Source organism: Lutra lutra, chromosome 4 (assembly GCF_902655055.1).
Source record: "Lutra lutra chromosome 4, mLutLut1.2, whole genome shotgun sequence".
NCBI lineage: Eukaryota > Metazoa > Chordata > Mammalia > Carnivora > Mustelidae > Lutra > Lutra lutra.
The window spans coordinates 167813562-167829771 of NC_062281.1; the positions used below are offsets into that span (position 1 = coordinate 167813562).

Genomic DNA, 16210 nt, shown 5'->3' on the forward strand with positions numbered 1-16210 from the left:
CGGTGGCGGCTGCCGGGGGCGGTGGCGGCGGCGGACTGGGGAGGCGGCGGCCTGGCTTGGCCTGGCCTGGCCTGTCAGGGCGCGGGCGGCGGCGGCTCCAGCACCATGTCCCTGCAGTACGGGGCGGAGGAGACGCCCCTGGCCGGCAGTTACGGTGCGGCGGATTCCTTTCCGAAGGACTTCGGCTACGGCGTGGAGGAGGAGGAAGAGGAGGCGGCAGCAGCGGGCGGCGGGGTTGGGGCGGGGGCCGGCGGAGGCTGTGGCCCTGGGGGCGCTGACAGCTCCAAGCCGAGGATTCTGCTCATGGGGCTCCGGCGCAGCGGCAAGTCCTCCATCCAGAAGGTGAGTGCGACCGCGCCGGATCCCCCGGCGCCCCCCGCCCCTTCCTAGGGGCTTGGGTGGCCGCCGGGCGCGTTGAGGCGGGGGGCCAGAGGAGGGCGGCGGCCGGGGCTGGCCGGCCCGGCTGTCCCACCGCGCTTTTTCTGTCCTCTGGGGAGCGAGGCCAGAGGCGCGGCCCGGGGGAGGACCCCGACTCGGAGTCCACGCCCAAGTCAGCCGAGGCCAGGTGGGTCCCCGAAGGCGAGACTGGCTGGAGGGAGGCAGGTGCCGGTGGCACCACCCGGGACCTCCGCCCCCTGGGACCCAGCCCCAGAGTCCTTTCCGAAACTGAGACGTACTTTGCAGTTCCAACTTGGAGAACTTGTCCGACTCCCTCCCCTGCCCCGATTTTGTGTATTCCTCTCACTTCAGGTGACCTGAGTTTGCGGGGCTTCCCAGGTGAGCCCCAGGGAGCAGCGTCAGGAAGAGCTGTAACTAAGTCACTGGCCGTTTTAATGCTTCCTACTACGAAGGAGAATTTAACATCGCTGGGGATTGGGGAGCTGTTATTCCACCAGTTTTAGTATTTGGGGCCGGGCGAGTGTAATTGCTGGTTATAGTCTCTCCTGTTATGTGTGCAGATGCAAAAATTTTCTGAGACCTCGAGAATATTTCCAGATCTTTGTCAGGCCATTTGCTTTCACTTCGCGTCTGTCAGGAACGAACGGAGGGCTAGACCCTTTTTAGTAAGGGGGAAACCGAGGCAAGGTTGGCATCCTCCATTAGCCACCCTCCTCACACACAAGTGAGCTGGTAATAAGACGCCAGATAACTGGTCTGTTGCCCTTTCCATTCCGTTGTAGAGGTCTATCTAAAATAAATCTGTGTGATATTTTGTAAACCTGATGGTTTTGAAAAGTAGCCTTCTAATGAAGTTACTGGATTACTGTGTTTTATTAACTTCTGAATTTACTGGATTGCTGGGTTTTATTTTCTCACCTCTACAGCAAATTTTGAGTAAATTCATGGTAGGGTTTTAGCAAACTGAATTTAATTCTTCTCGCTTGTTACTCATTGACTAAACTTTGGTAGTAGCTACCCAGTTTCCTTTTCTAGAAAGTAACAGTGAGAGACAAATTAGCTTTATGTTAGAGTTGTATGGATTGTGATTATCCTGATTCTTTACTGTTACTTTTACCATTTCTTTTCTCATGGGAGCAGTCATTTCCCTGTCAACTCCTCTCCTGACTCCCCCACCCCCCAATCATTTTCTACTTGGTATAATTACTGTCTTTTATTTCTTCCACAAGACTGCAAATTCAGTGAAGGCAGAGTCTAGGCAGTTACCTTTGTAATTCTCAGAGCCTGATAGAGGCATTTCGGTAAGTTTTCAGTGAACAAAAATTCTTAAACTTTAGCTCTAAGCTTTTACAATATTAAAGCAGGTTTTGGGAGAATTCATACAGTTTAACAGAAAATAAAATGAATTGACAATGAGAGACATTGCTCTACTAGGATTTACTATGTGCAGAGAAAATAGCAGAAAAGTTTCAGCTCCAGAATAGGTTTGATGGAAAGTAATTTGGTGCCTTCTCATTTCTCAGAAGTAAAAGGATAGTGAATACTGATGATACACCATTCACTTTTTATCTCTTAAAATTCTTGCTATAGGATCAAATCCTTTATATGTTAATTCAGGGTCGAATTTTGAACTTTAAGTACAAAGTTGAATAGTCATAAAATTATCTTCTTTCTTTTAACAGGTGGTGTTTCATAAAATGTCACCCAACGAGACTCTCTTTTTGGAAAGTACCAACAAGATTTATAAAGATGACATTTCCAATAGCTCCTTTGTGAATTTCCAGATATGGGATTTTCCTGGACAAATGGACTTTTTTGACCCAACTTTTGACTACGAGATGATCTTCAGGGGAACAGGAGCATTGATATATGTCATTGATGCACAGGTAGTAGGAATAATGTTTATTTCTTTTTTCTGCTGTCAAAAGATGTAGACACAAAGGAAAGGTGTTTATCTTCTTTATCATGTGCTTCTTGCGGCTTATTTCTTTGCTAGTAGGTTTCCTAGCAGTATGGGAGATGGAGCTGCAGAGGTGTGCGGGCATGCCGTTGTGCGGTGCAGAGTATGAGATGATTAGGAGATAGTGGCTTATTCTCTTTTGAGTTCTAGTTAATGAGCAGTTTTCCACTTTTATTTGTTAACAGTGGATATTGCCATACTTCATTAACTATTACAATAGTGATGTCACTCACTGGAAAGATCCTCTCGGCGCCCATAATCTAATGAGGAATAGGAGGACTGAGTCAGTAAATATTAAAGTGAATAGTTTTCTTGGTTGTCCAAATTGAGTTTGACTCAACAAGCGTTTATTGAGGGCCTAGCTTGTGACAAGCCCTGAGATGAATGGGACATGTCCTTGACCTTAAGAAGCTTAAACATTGGTAAAGAGTGCTTTCTGATTGAGAGCCTCTGTAATGGAGGCTTTCACATACATGATCCAATTTAATTTATTCTTTACAATACTGTGAGGTAGGTATGGTAATTCCAATTTTATGGATGAGTAAACTGAGATCACAAGTTTAAGCAACCTGCTTAAAGTCACACATCTAATAAATGGCAGAGCTGGGATTACTTTTAAAAAATTCTATTGGGAAGAAATGTCCATTTCCTTTTCCTTTTCTTATATTAGCAATATAAAAATTATAAGCATTAACTTGGTAAATGAATTTTTTTATCTGGAGAGATTAAAGATTTAGAGAGATGAGGTTAATGTATTTGAATGTTTGGAGTATTTGTGAATAATTAGTATAGTATATTTTCTGTGGTTGGGGAAAGAGGTGGTTTGAGGCTTTCTTAATTCGTTACTGACTTTTACCAGATTTCTTTTTAAAAAATATTTTGTTCTGACTTACAGGATGACTACATGGAGGCTTTAACAAGACTTCACATTACTGTTTCTAAAGCCTACAAAGTTAACCCAGACATGAATTTTGAGGTTTTTATTCACAAAGTTGATGGTCTGTCTGATGATCACAAAATAGAAACACAGAGGGACATTCATCAAAGGGCCAATGATGACCTTGCAGATGCTGGGCTAGAAAAACTCCACCTTAGGTAACAACATGTGTGTTTGATATGAGAGCCCTGAAAAATGTTTAAATGTATTCCCATCTCTGTCATTACAAACACGTGGCTTTCTGTTACTGGTATGCCCTTCCCAAATCTGTAATATTCTTGATCTCTTCTTTGTTGAATTCAGTTTTGGGAGCCTGATGGTATTTGAGAAGTTACTTTCCCAGTTTTTTGCATTTTCCTGGAGATTGAAGTCATGTGAAGTGTTTTCATTGGTGCTTTTAAAAATTCATCTCAGGAGACTGGAATCAGCCTCTTTCCTCATGGCATAAATCTATTTTGGGACTCCCCTCTCTTGATTTCATCATTTATTTATTTATTTTCATTTTGCTTCAGTTCAAGGACTCTGTCACAGTTGTTGTAGAACTCTGTAGCTGGAGTCTTCACAGTATTTTTTTTCAGTAGGAAGAGCATTTTAAAGAGGCACATGTTCGAGTCTGGACTTTGATGTACCTTGTGTATGTTTTTAAAAACAGTTTATGCTTTTATGAATCTCTGAAGTTTGGGTTAGGTGAGTTTGTTCTATAAATCTGTTTAGGGTTCCTATTAGGTTTAAAGAACTGCTGATTCATAACTAAATACCATGAAGAAAGTATCTTTAAAGAACAAGTACTAGATAGGATTGATGATTTATGTGCTTGTGTTCTGGAAGTGTGTGAGGAATATTTTCTATATTTTATATTTTTTTGGTGGTATAAGTAGATATGAGTAATAAAAAGTACCCAAGAAAATGTTCTCTTGATATAAACAGCTTAAAGGGGAAGCAGGGGAGAGACACACATGTAGCTATTTCCTTATCCCTGGTCTGTTACAGTGACTTCCTTAAAGGCTCAAGCCATCCCTCATCCCTACCCCTAATATTCCCTAGGGCCTCAGGTGCCAGGGTCTTTCAGTTATTCTAGGAAGTCATGTAGAAAAGGTGTCATTGATCTGTAGTTTGGATTGAAATTTTAAAATATTTATCAGTAATTCATGCTTTAAAAAAATTTAGCAATATTTGTAAGAGAAAATGAAAGTGCCTCCCTGTGAAATTCCTCAGTCTCACTTTTTGGGAATCTACACTTAACAATGGATTTTAGGCTGTGATTGTCCTGTGTTCCCTAAGGCACATGGGAATTCTCCTAATCCCCTTCCTTGTCCGTTTTTGGGGCATTCCACCGCAGAGGTACACGCCATCCCTTTCTCTAGTTTCTTATAGGACCCTAGGCCTTGTTAACCTCTGAAGAATCTTTGCATCGAGCTTTTATTAATTACTAGCATGCCTGTGGATTAGGCTTTGTTCGATTTCTGGTTTCCAGAAATCCAGTTTACTAAAACGCCCTGTGTCTTGTAGGGTTCTCCATGTCCCCATCTACTTCCAAGCCTCCGAGTCTCTGAAGGACCTTCCCACATTGCTAACCTTTTTGCCTAAAGGAAACAATAAAGTATTCCGTTGTCCCTAGTGCTTGTCCCTGGTGCCTTTAGGAGGGGGGTCATCTTGGCCTCACTTGTTTCGTTGCTCATACATCTAGAGTCGAGCCGCATCTTGTATAAGGTTAGGTTCCTAGGTCTGTTTCCTGAAAGTGTTTTTAAATTGCCTGCCAAGTGTCATAGCTACAGTTCTGTGTTTCTGACTTTGTAATACGTACTTACAAATAAATAAGTAGAACAACTACATGATGAGGAGTATACTCCCTGAGCTAAAAATAGCAGGTAAAATTGTATTAAAATGTGAAAGGTCTCTCTTTTTCATAGGTGTTTTGTTAAATCTATGGCTGTTACTTCTCCACTATATGTCCTTTTAGGCAGATTCCTGTTCCATTCCTATGCTTAATAGGGCCCCAGCTCCTATTCTTCTAATTATGTCATTTACATAAATTCTGAGCATCAGCTGTGTTCATTTGTTTATTGAACAAATATTTATGAGCACTGTTCAGGTCAGTGGGGTTGTAGCTATGAGCAAGACCGCCGAAGTCTCTGTCCTCATGGAGTTTACATTCTGATGAATGAGACAGCTCCAAAAGCACTTACAAATAAGCATATAGTGTAATTTTAGGTACTTATCAGTGCTATGAGGAGAAATTAGGGAAAAGGGCTGCTGTTTTAGGTAGGAGGGTCAAGAAAGAGCTTTCTGAAAAGATGGCATTTTTGTAGAAACCTGAATTACATTTTTACTGAATAAGTGTCACCCCTCTTTATGCTCCCTCTTGGTTTTTATCTTGGTCTTTGTCAGTTATGGGCTTAAGAAACCAGGTTGTTTGGATCAGGTTGCAAAGACTTAGGTGAATATTCAGGTTCCTGCATCTGAAAATGCTTTCCTGGGTACTAGGAAATTGCCCTGTTTTGTAAATGCTGTAAAGAGATGGATGGTTACAAGCCAGGTGGGGAAGCTGCATTTGTCTTCTTGAACAGTGGGGATGACAGGCGAGGTAAAAAGGCTTTATTTGAACTTAATGAAATCAAATGTTAAGCAACATAAAATTTTATATTTTATAATTGTCACTGAACTTAAGATATGTTTCAAATTAATCAAATTGTGTTGTGTTTTTCAGCTTTTATTTGACTAGTATCTATGACCATTCAATATTTGAAGCCTTTAGTAAGGTGGTACAGAAACTCATCCCACAACTGCCGACCTTGGAAAACCTATTAAATATTTTTATATCAGTAAGTGAGCTAATTCATTGTAGTTTCTGATTCCATTTTCTTGAATATATTTGTGTTATCAAATTCTCCAAAAAAATGTCTTGCCTTAGTCTGAATCAGGCTGAAAGGCTAATGACACACTTAACATGTAAAACAAATCATAAGAACACTTTAAAAATGGGCTTATTGAACACTTATTAAAAATGAGTTATTTTCTGAGTTCTTTCCTTAGTGCTCACCCTTTTGATCTTAAAAGGAAGTGAAAAATTTCTTCATACTATAATTAATAAAAACCTCCATGATAAAAAGAAAAAATCTTCATGACATCTGTTTCCTGAATGGAGCTAGTAACTGGAAAAGTCTGGGTTTTGGGAATTTGACTCCTGCTTAATCTCTGCTTTATAGGAGGTCACATTGAAAAATTGATCCTTTCCTTTCCTTGCTAACTATAATCTTAGTATCATATTTCACTTTTCTTATTTTGAGGATTCAGCTTAATAAAAGAGGATATTCCTTCAATAAATGCAACATTCAACTATTATCTATTATATTTTCTAGACATTACTTTTAAGAGCTCAGGGTGTAGGGGTCCCCAGTTCTTTTGGGCTTTTGGGTTATGCTAGATGTTGACATCAAACTAATTCTTTTATGTTTTGCTAATTGCCACAGAATGCCTTTCTGGTGGCAAGGTCATTTAAATCAGAGGTTGATTATTGTGACAAAAAAGGATTATTGAAAATGTAGCATGGCTTGATTTTTGGAGGATTTTTTTTTTGTTAACTTTTCTGATGGTATCTTAGCAAGTAATTCATTTAATTTGAGGAGGAAGAAAAATCTAATTTAATGCAATTAAGTCAGTCAGTAAATCAGAGCAGAGACATGATTCCACTTTTATTCTTTGGATAACAGAAGTGTCTCTCAACCACATAGTGTTTGATTCTTTGGTACTGAGTTGTACAATTAAATTGTCTTTGTGTATTAATCCATAATTTGTCTTTGTGTATTAATCCATAATTTCAGGATCTTAGTTAAATTACAAATTTTGATTGATTCTTGAAACTGAATACTTCTCCAATTTTGTTTTTCCTAGAATTCAGGTATTGAAAAAGCTTTCCTCTTCGACGTTGTCAGCAAAATCTACATTGCAACAGACAGTTCTCCTGTGGATATGCAATCTTATGAACTTTGTTGTGACATGATTGATGTCGTAATTGATGTGTCTTGTATATATGGGTGAGTTGTGTGTGTGTGTGTGTGTGTGTGTATGTATTTGCAAGATCTCAGACATATTGAAGACTATCAGTTCAGTTTGTCAGAGGGATTAATTTTTGAGGCCTCTAGCAGGTACTGTATAGAGTGGAATTGTTCTGACCATAGTGCTTCCACTTGGAGCTTGATTCCCTGTAGATGGACTGCTAGGTTATACTGCTTCAGAGGATGAGTAAGAGCAGTTGAAAAACTGTGCTAGTGCCAGATTTAATTATCACTGAAAGTTTCTCCTACCATTATTTGGGGGGCTTGCACTATATCTTTTCCCTTAGGGACTCTGCTAGATCAAAAAGGTAGATTAATGTATTTTGAATAACAGCAAGTACTGGTTCCTAATTTAACTTCAGGCTTTATGAAAATGAGGGATCCTAATCTTTCAGAGAGCCAAGAGACAAGGAAATCAGAATTTTGGGTGTCAGAAGGACTTAAACATAGAAAAATTTGACCCATATGTGAGTTTCCAAAATAAATTTCTAAAATGTAAACTCTTTCTTTATGTAAATTCACCAAGCTTCATACAGAGATTTATAAATGCCAGCAAAGGTGTGATTTTGTGGAATAGTCCAGAGGACGAATGAAAACTTTGGAGAATTACTGGTATTTCAAAAGCCAACAACTTCTGTTGCTTCTAATAGCCCTAATCCCCCCAGTATGTTAACATCAGCACTCCCAAGGCACTTTCTGATGCTCTAACATAACCTTTGCTTTCTGTGTCCTTTATCTGTTCCCTTTTCCACCTGGTCTGAACTCTTCTTTCATCTCTGTTCTTGCCCTTCACCTTGGTCTCTCAGCCTAATTTGTTGGTGTCTTTCTCCAGCTGACTCAATAGGAGAATGCATTTCTCTCACATGTTCTTTACCTGTCTATTTCTGTCTTCTATTTGTTTCTCACTTTTGTGGTTACATGCTCTCCTTTGCTCTTTTTCCATAATGAAATGTGATATATTTTTTTTGTTATATTACTCAGTACAGCTTCATGTTCCCATTCCTCATTTTAAAAATGGATGAATAGAACACTTGTTTTTTCTTTAAAAGGAATAAAAATTTCATAACTGCTTTTTTATAATTTAAAAATCAAAATTAGCTGCAAAATTTTTTTCAGTGTAAGGTACATTGTAAAATACATTTTGTGTTATATGCTACATTATAAAAGAGAAGAAAAAATATCCATTATCTCATTCGTAACACAATCCGTGCATGCAGTGTGGTGTATTTTATTATATTTGCTTCTTACTCGGCTCTTGATTTACATCTTTTGAAGGAGAACTACCTATAATTCTGACAATTCTAGTAAAAACAATAGCTTTCAGACCCTGAAGGCTCACTTTGTAAGCATCGGGATTCCACAATATCTTTGATAGACTGTATTAATTTTAGTTTTTATACTTAACTCCTTTTTCACTAATGGCAGTTTTCTTATGTTAGGTCCTTTTTTATTTGTATACTCTGTCAGTACAGATTAAGGTGAGGGAAGGTTTGAAACCTGTGTTTCCTGTATCCTGGGTAAACAAGATGAAGACGTGCATGTATGGAATACTGCATCCTCGTCTGGGAACCTTATTTCTTTCTTTCTTTCTTTTTTTTTTTTTTTTTTTTTAAAGATTTTATTTATTTATTTGACACACAGAGATCACAAGTAGGCAGAGAAGCAGGCAGAGAGAGAGGAGGAAGCAGGCTCCCTGCTGAGCAGAGAGCCCGATGCGGGGCTCGATCCCAGGACCCCGGGATCATGACCTGAGCCGAAGGCAGAGGCTTTAACCCACTGAGCCACCCAGGCGCCCCTCTTTCATTTTTTTTTTTTTAAAGTAGGCTCCACTGTAGAGCCCAATGTTGGGCTTGAAATCATGACTCTGAGATCAAGCCCTGAGCTTAGATCAAGCGTCACACTCCTAATCAACTGAGTTCCAGGCACCCCTGGGAACCTTCTTTCTTTCTTTCTTTTTTTTTTTTTTTTTAAGATTTTATTTATTTATTTGGCAGACAGAGACCACAAGTAGGCAGAGAGGCAGAGAGAGGGGGGAAGCAGATTCCCTGCTGAGCAGAGAGCCCAATGCGGGGCTCGATTCCAGGACCCTGAGATCATGACTTGAGCCGAAGGCAGAGGCTTAACCCACTGAGCCACCCAGGTGCCCCATGAGAACCTTATTTCTTAAATGAGAATTTCTGTTGCCATATATTTAAGCCAGTATTTTTTCTGTTTGTTTTTCCCCCCCTTTAAAGATTTATTTATTTATTTATTTGACAGAGATCACAAGTAGGCAGAGAGGGCAGGGGGAAGCAGGCTCCCTGCTGAGCTGAGAGCCCAAAGTGGGGCTCGATCTCAGGACCCTGAGATCATGACCTGAGCTGAAGGCAGAGGTTTTAACCCACTGAGCCACCCAGGCGCCCCCAGTATTTTTTCTTAAAGACACTTTGGAAACTGAGTGGAAAGACTTGTTATTGTGCAAATTAAATGTGACAGAATACCTCATTGGGAAACCTGTAATGAAAACTTTCTTTTAAAACAGGTTAAAGGAAGATGGAAGTGGAAGTGCTTACGACAAAGAATCTATGGCAATTATCAAGCTGAATAATACGACTGTCCTTTATTTAAAGGAAGTGACTAAATTTTTGGCACTGGTCTGCATTCTTAGGGAAGAAAGTTTTGAACGAAAAGGTAATGGCATTTTAAAAGGCTGTTTTTATATTAAATTCTTTGTAAAAATGTATTAGGTTCTTGAAAATCAGAGAAACTAATATTGCAGTGTTAAATGCTTATCAGCTCAAACTGCTTTTGTCCCTTCCTCTCCATATACAGTCCAGACTTTGTCCTTCTTTTGATCTTTTATGTTAGTAGGTATTTAATTCCAACCTTTCTTATTTTGGGTCATTTTAATACATGTCTCAACACCTGCGGTTGGGCTTCTACCCACACCTGCTTACAGAGACGATTCTTGTGCATGTTGCCAGCTCACGTTCTTGCTACATGCAGCGGCCTTTCCTCATTCTGTAGCCTCTTCAGCCTTCTCCAGCATGTGACCCGGCCAGTCTCTCTTTGCTTGACATTTCCTTCTCCCTTTGCTTCCCTAAAGCTGAGCTCTCCAAGTTATTTTATGTATTTGTTTCTCTGATCTCTTTCGTTTCTTTCGTTTTTCTCAGTTCCGAGTGTTTTTCAGAGCCACGTCTTTGTGCTTGCTTCTTCACTTACTCTCCTGCTCAGCTCTTCCAAGCCATGGTCACTTAATTTTCTCTATGTGGTTGATTGAAAAATTGACCTCCCCAGTTCTGACTTGGGCCCATATTCCAGTCCCATGTTTGGAGCTGTTAGTAAGACATTTTCTCTTAAATATTTGATTATCCTCATGTACGTGGTGTCAGAACTGACGACTGTTCCCCCTCTGTTTCCTGACCCTCTTGGCTACCCTGGTGGTGTTACCTGTTACAACATTGCCTGGCATCCAAGCTCAGATACCTTGTAGTCAGGTGATTGTGTGGTGGCATTGTGAAGGGGCCGTTGCAGGTCATTTCCCAGAGGGCATTCTGTGTTCCCCCTTTCCCACTCTTTTCCTATATTGTTTATGTTGACTCTTCACCAAATCTTGTTTCTTGGGTTTCCTTTCCATTCCCGCTGTCAGTCCAGGCCCTCATCCCTGCAGGCCCATGGTTGGCCACTAGTGTCCTGCTTGAGGTGACGCTCTCAGCACATGTTTTGAGGGACTCCTATATGTATTGTCTTTTATTAGCTTTCAGAAAGTTGCTTTCATCATATTATTTAAATACTCAGGGATCTCTCACAGCTCTCTGTTGTTCAGTGCTACAAGTGCCTGCTCTGTGGTCTGCTTTTTAAAATTTAATGTTGTACGAATTAATATTTCACTAATGTTAATATTAATGAACTATATCCAATACACAAAATTTTTGGATAAACAAGAATGTGCATATTCACCTTTGAGCTTCAGAACCAAAACATGGCAGAGACATGGTTGTCATTCATGTATGTGTCGCATTGGAAGTCTTTTTTGGTGCTATGTTGAATGTAGTATCTAATTTTCCCATGTATGATGTATTTTACTTCATATCTTCCTTAACCAATATAGAGTTTTGTATTGTGTAGCTCTGTGTAAACGCTAAAAATGTAAGCAGTCTTCTGCAACTAGCTCTTCTCACTTAAGGTCTTTTTTGAGATTTATTTGTGTTGTTAACACGTAGCTTTAGTTCATTCATTTTCATTCTACACCATATTATGTGGATCGAATATACCACAATTTACTTTCTTTCTGCTGGACATTTAGGTTATTTTTAAAATCACAGAGAGCTTTGCAGCAAATACTCAGATGGAGCAAAAGAACATGTTTGCCTTTGCACATGTGGAGAGTTTCTCTTAGAATATGTTTAGTAGTGGAATTTATAGAGATGTGTTCTTACATCTTCAGCCTTATTAAACATTGCTCTCCAATCTGGCTTTCCCATTTTCGGCCCCAGTAGCACTGTGTAGGAGTTCTTGTCACTTCATGTCCTTGATAATGCTTGTTGGTCTGGTAGGTGTAAAATGGATCTCATTTGGTTCTAATTTTTACTTCTTTAATCACTAGTTAGAGCAGGTGTTTTCCTTGTGGCAGGTATCTTTTATGCCAGTTCAAGATTGTTCTTTGGTAATTTACCTGTTCATATACTTTATTCTTTTTGTGCTTTTTAGTTATTTTTCTCCATTCTAGTCTTAAAAGTTAAAAACGGGCACCGGGGTGGCTCAGTCCATTAAGCATCTGCCTTTGGCTTGGGTCATGATCTCGGGGTCCTGGGATGGAGCCCCTTGTCGGGCTCTCTGCTCAGCAGGGAGTCTGCTTCTCCTGCTCCCTCTGTGCTCTCTCTCTCACTCTCTTAAAGGTAAATAAATAAAAATCTAAAAATAAAAAAAGTTAAAAACAAAACCGTTTTTGGTTACAGAAGTTTTTGAATATATACAAAGGTAGAGCAACACAGTGAGTGCCCATATAGCCATCGTCCTACGTCAGCAGTTCCCAGCATATGGTCAGTCTCGTGTTCTGTTTATCCTACCAGCAAAGTTATTATTTTTTACTGTCAAACATAAAAAGTAGAGAAGATAACAGAATGAACCCCTTTTATTTCCCAGATTGGATAATTATAAAAATCATAGCCAATCTTTCTTCTTTCTGTACCTCTTTCTCTGCTGGGTTATTCTAAAACAAATCTCTGATGTGATCAAATAATTTTGTCTCTACAGATTTCAGCAGGTGTCTCTACAAGATAGCATTCTTTCTTAAAACATAACGATGCCAATAATAAACAAAAAAATGAACAGTGATTTCGTAATAACATCAGATCTCTGGCTAGTGTTTGGGTTTCCCTGGTGGTCAGTTTTATTTTACCATTTTCACAGAAGTCATTTTTAATGTAGTTGAACTTACCAAAACTTTTTTTTTTTTTTTTAAAGATTTTATTTACTTATTTATTTGACAGAGACAGAGAGCACAAGCAGGGGGAGCAGGGAGGGAGAAGGAGAAGCAGGCTGCCTGCTGAGCAGAGAGCCCAACATGAGGCTTGATCCTAGAACCCTGGGATCATGACCTGAGCCTAAAGCAGATGCATAACCCACTGAGCCACCCAGGTGCCCCCTTACCAAAACTTTTATAGCTTTTTTTTCTTCCTGAGTCTGAAGGACCTCTGGGATTTGACTCTAATCTCCTTAGTCAGACTCGATTCCCAGTACTTCCCAGCGAGAATTCTCTGCCCCTATCTCCAATCACTCCAGTTTCTTTCCTGTCTTTACCTGTGCTGTGTTCTCACTGCCAGCTCCCTGCTGTTTTTTTGTGATATTGTTCTCTTTCCGGCCTAATTAAACCTTGCCTGTATCCCCAAAGGCTGCCTTTGCCCTGCACTGGGCTCTCCTTCCTACAGACTTCTGTGACATCTTTAGTCATTTTGACACCATATTGTTTTGATCTGGTTTTTTTTTGCGTGGTTGTCTTCATGTTCCAGTACTCTCAAGGGCATTTATGCTTCTCTTTCTGATCTGCCATTCTTCTAACTGGCGTCTGTTCTTAAGGCAGACCTCGTGGTCCAGAATGGCTGCGTGTTCCAGACAGTAAGGAGGAGCAAGGCTGGGGAAAGAATACATCCTTTTGCTTTTAAGGAAATTTCGCAGAGGTCCCACGTGCTTCCACCTATCCCAGTGGCCAGAATTGGTCCTATAGCTGTACATAGTTACAAGGAAGGCTGGGAAGTACAATGTTTTAGCTGAGTATCATTGTGCTCATCAGAAATTGGGTTTCCGGGGCACCTGGGTGGCTCAGTGGGTTAAGTCTCTGCCTTTGGCTCAGGTCATGATCTCACAGTCCTGGGATCAAGCCCCGAATCTGGCTCTCTGCTCAGCAGGGAGCCTGTTTCCCCTCCTCTCTCTCTCTCTGCCTGCCTCTCTGCCTACTTGTGGTCTCTCTCTCTCTCTGTCCAGTAAATAAATAAAATATTAAAAAAAAAAAAGAAATTGGGTTTCCATTACTACGGAAGAAGGGGGAAAAGTAGATTTTCGGTAGGCAACTGGCTATTTCTATCCCAAAACAGAACTGTTTGACCAAAATCTTATTTGGAAGCCAGTTCATGAAACATCGAAGGAGCTGCATTGCCTGGAGAGAGCAGGTGTAGGCTGCCTGAGGCTCTCGCTGGTGGGCCTCTCTGCTACCTCCAGACCCCACGACGCCCCTGGGCAGGGTGCCAATCTCCTGCTCCTGCTGTTCCCTTCAGTTCTTCATGGGCTGCCCGAAAGACTTATGAAAGGAAAAAGCTTGGTAATTTGAAAAGTATTTTACTTTCCCTTCAGATTTTATTGTAGATTTTCTTGGCAAATTTACCTTCCTGATAGATTTATTTATTTACTCAGCTCATTCCCAGGCCCCAGTGGTAACCAGTGTTAACAGTTGGGATATATGCTTTATCATGTTTCTAGCAGAGAAAATTCCTCAGTTGGATGTGTGTTTTTTAATACACAACCAATTTTCTTCTGTCACCAAATATTTCCTAGTAGATAATTTCACAGTTGACATTCAAGGGGTCTGATCTTCTTTTTCTCTCTTGCAGGTTTAATAGACTACAACTTCCACTGTTTCCGGAAAGCTATTCATGAGGTTTTTGAGGTGGGTGTGACTTCTCACAGGAGCTGTGGTCACCAGACCAGCACCCCCAGCCTGAAAGCGCTGACACACAATGGCACGCCGCGAAATGCCATCTAGCCTGAATTCCAGCTGTTGGGGCTCTGTGCCAGCTTACTCTTCACTGCAGGGTCAGATGCCGTGTGCTACAGGACAGGGGAGCTGCCACTTGTGGGAATCCTGGTGCCTGTCCCACTAGAGACAAGGGGGAGAGTTTCTCATTTGGATGAAAACCCCTTCAACCAGTGGTGTGCAACTGAAGCTACTATTTCTTTTTTTTTTAAAAATGGCAAAAAAAAAAGAATTCTAGAGACCACAGAACTCAGTGTGTCTTTCTCCTCTTTGGGGTCCTATTTTAAGTAGTTGGGATATTTTGGACCTGGAGATAACACCACTTACCCATCCTTACCAGAGAATGTTGCTGTCAATTACCAGTTGGAAATAATAGAAAGAACTGAATTTTTATATGCTTCACTTAGGTTTTCATTTGAGTAGTCTCTCAAAATCCTGCCTTGCTTAAGTTCTAACACTGCCTCTCAGATTTCAATTTTGGACATTGCACACCCTAAGACGTTTTAAATGCATTTGCTTGCTAACTCAGAAGACACATGGTCTGACCGCAGCAAAGGACATTCCTGTATTTGTTACTGAAGAAACGAGAAAGTTTTATGCTGCATCAGGTCGAGAGCGAGGCTCATCAGTGGCTGCTGCGTTAATTCTCTGGAAGTGTTGAAGAAACTTTTTAAAACAGAAGAAAAAGTTTGTACCTTGTTTTGGGTACCAGATATCTGGGTTCTTTCTCCTCCATTAGATAAGTGATCATGATCAGTGTAACGAAGGGAATTTAAAAAATTTGTTTTCCCTACAATCTTCTCCTCTTAGGGGAGAAACTCATTATGTCATTGAAATATTTAGCTCACTTTTCTTTAGACGTGGTACCAGCCACTATGTACCTTTTATTCTAAGCTATCTAGATTCTTTACGAATTGCTGTTTCGTTGGCCATGAATGACCCTAAGGCACTGGTGGGCTGTCCACTGGGAGTTGGAGAGAGCACATGGTGCCACAGCATGTGACATTAAACAGACTTTGTCTCCAGTATTCTGACACCGAGTGTCAACTGTGGTACTTTCTTCACCTAGGATATTAATTCATAATTGTTTCTTTTTGTTGATGGTTGATACCCTGTTCATTGATTTAAAGTGACCCATTATTTTTACTCGACATGCCCAGTAGTCCTATGTTCCAAAGCCACTGGACCTCTTGAGTACATAAGTGCCACTGTTTAATGAAATATGTATATTCAGGTCTGTAAACCTAACAGTGTGACTTGGAGTGCTTCCTGCAGATGATTCTGACTGTTGAGTATTTACATGGACCATGGTGATATCCAAAAGAAAATGCTTTTATATTTATAGATTATTTCACTGAACTATATAAAATGGGTATCAATAAATGTATTTACTCCAAAATCAGTTTTTTATTTGCCTCCAATATGAGGAGGGTGGGGTGTTGGGACATTGGGTTGTTTCACTTTATCATTCTATCCATTTCTTTTGCTGCTTCATATGGTAACATGTTATATGTGTTAGGACTTCAAGCTCTGTCCCGATGCAGGAATTTCATGCCCCGTGTCCAGACATCTTTCCTGGCCCATTTCTGCTTAGGGTAGGTGGTCCAGGCCTAGGTGAAAATGGTTTTTTG

General features: G+C 40.4%; 1 protein-coding gene across 1 annotated transcript; it reads left to right on the forward strand.

Annotated features, from left to right (window-relative positions):
* Window positions 1-7: 7 nt before the first annotated feature.
* On the forward strand, window positions 8-15978 carry RRAGC (Ras related GTP binding C). The gene is made up of 7 exons (XM_047723807.1): window positions 8-342; window positions 2082-2285; window positions 3255-3454; window positions 6004-6118; window positions 7188-7330; window positions 9873-10021; window positions 14437-15978. Exons 1-7 carry the CDS (start codon window positions 106-108, stop codon window positions 14586-14588), a joined length of 1200 nt encoding a protein of 399 aa, XP_047579763.1. The 5' UTR covers window positions 8-105; the 3' UTR covers window positions 14589-15978.
* Window positions 15979-16210: the final 232 nt, after the last annotated feature.

Bases quoted from the DNA above. Each gene is read 5' to 3' on its own strand.
- RRAGC (XM_047723807.1), top strand. From the start codon at position 106: ATGTCCCTGCAGTACGGGGCGGAGGAGACGCCCCTGGCCGGCAGTTAC. The intron at 2,286-3,254 runs GTAGTAGGAATA...TCTGACTTACAG, and splicing joins TATATGTCATTGATGCACAG to GATGACTACATGGAGGCTTT. The intron at 10,022-14,436 runs GTAATGGCATTT...TCTCTCTTGCAG, and splicing joins AGAAAGTTTTGAACGAAAAG to GTTTAATAGACTACAACTTC.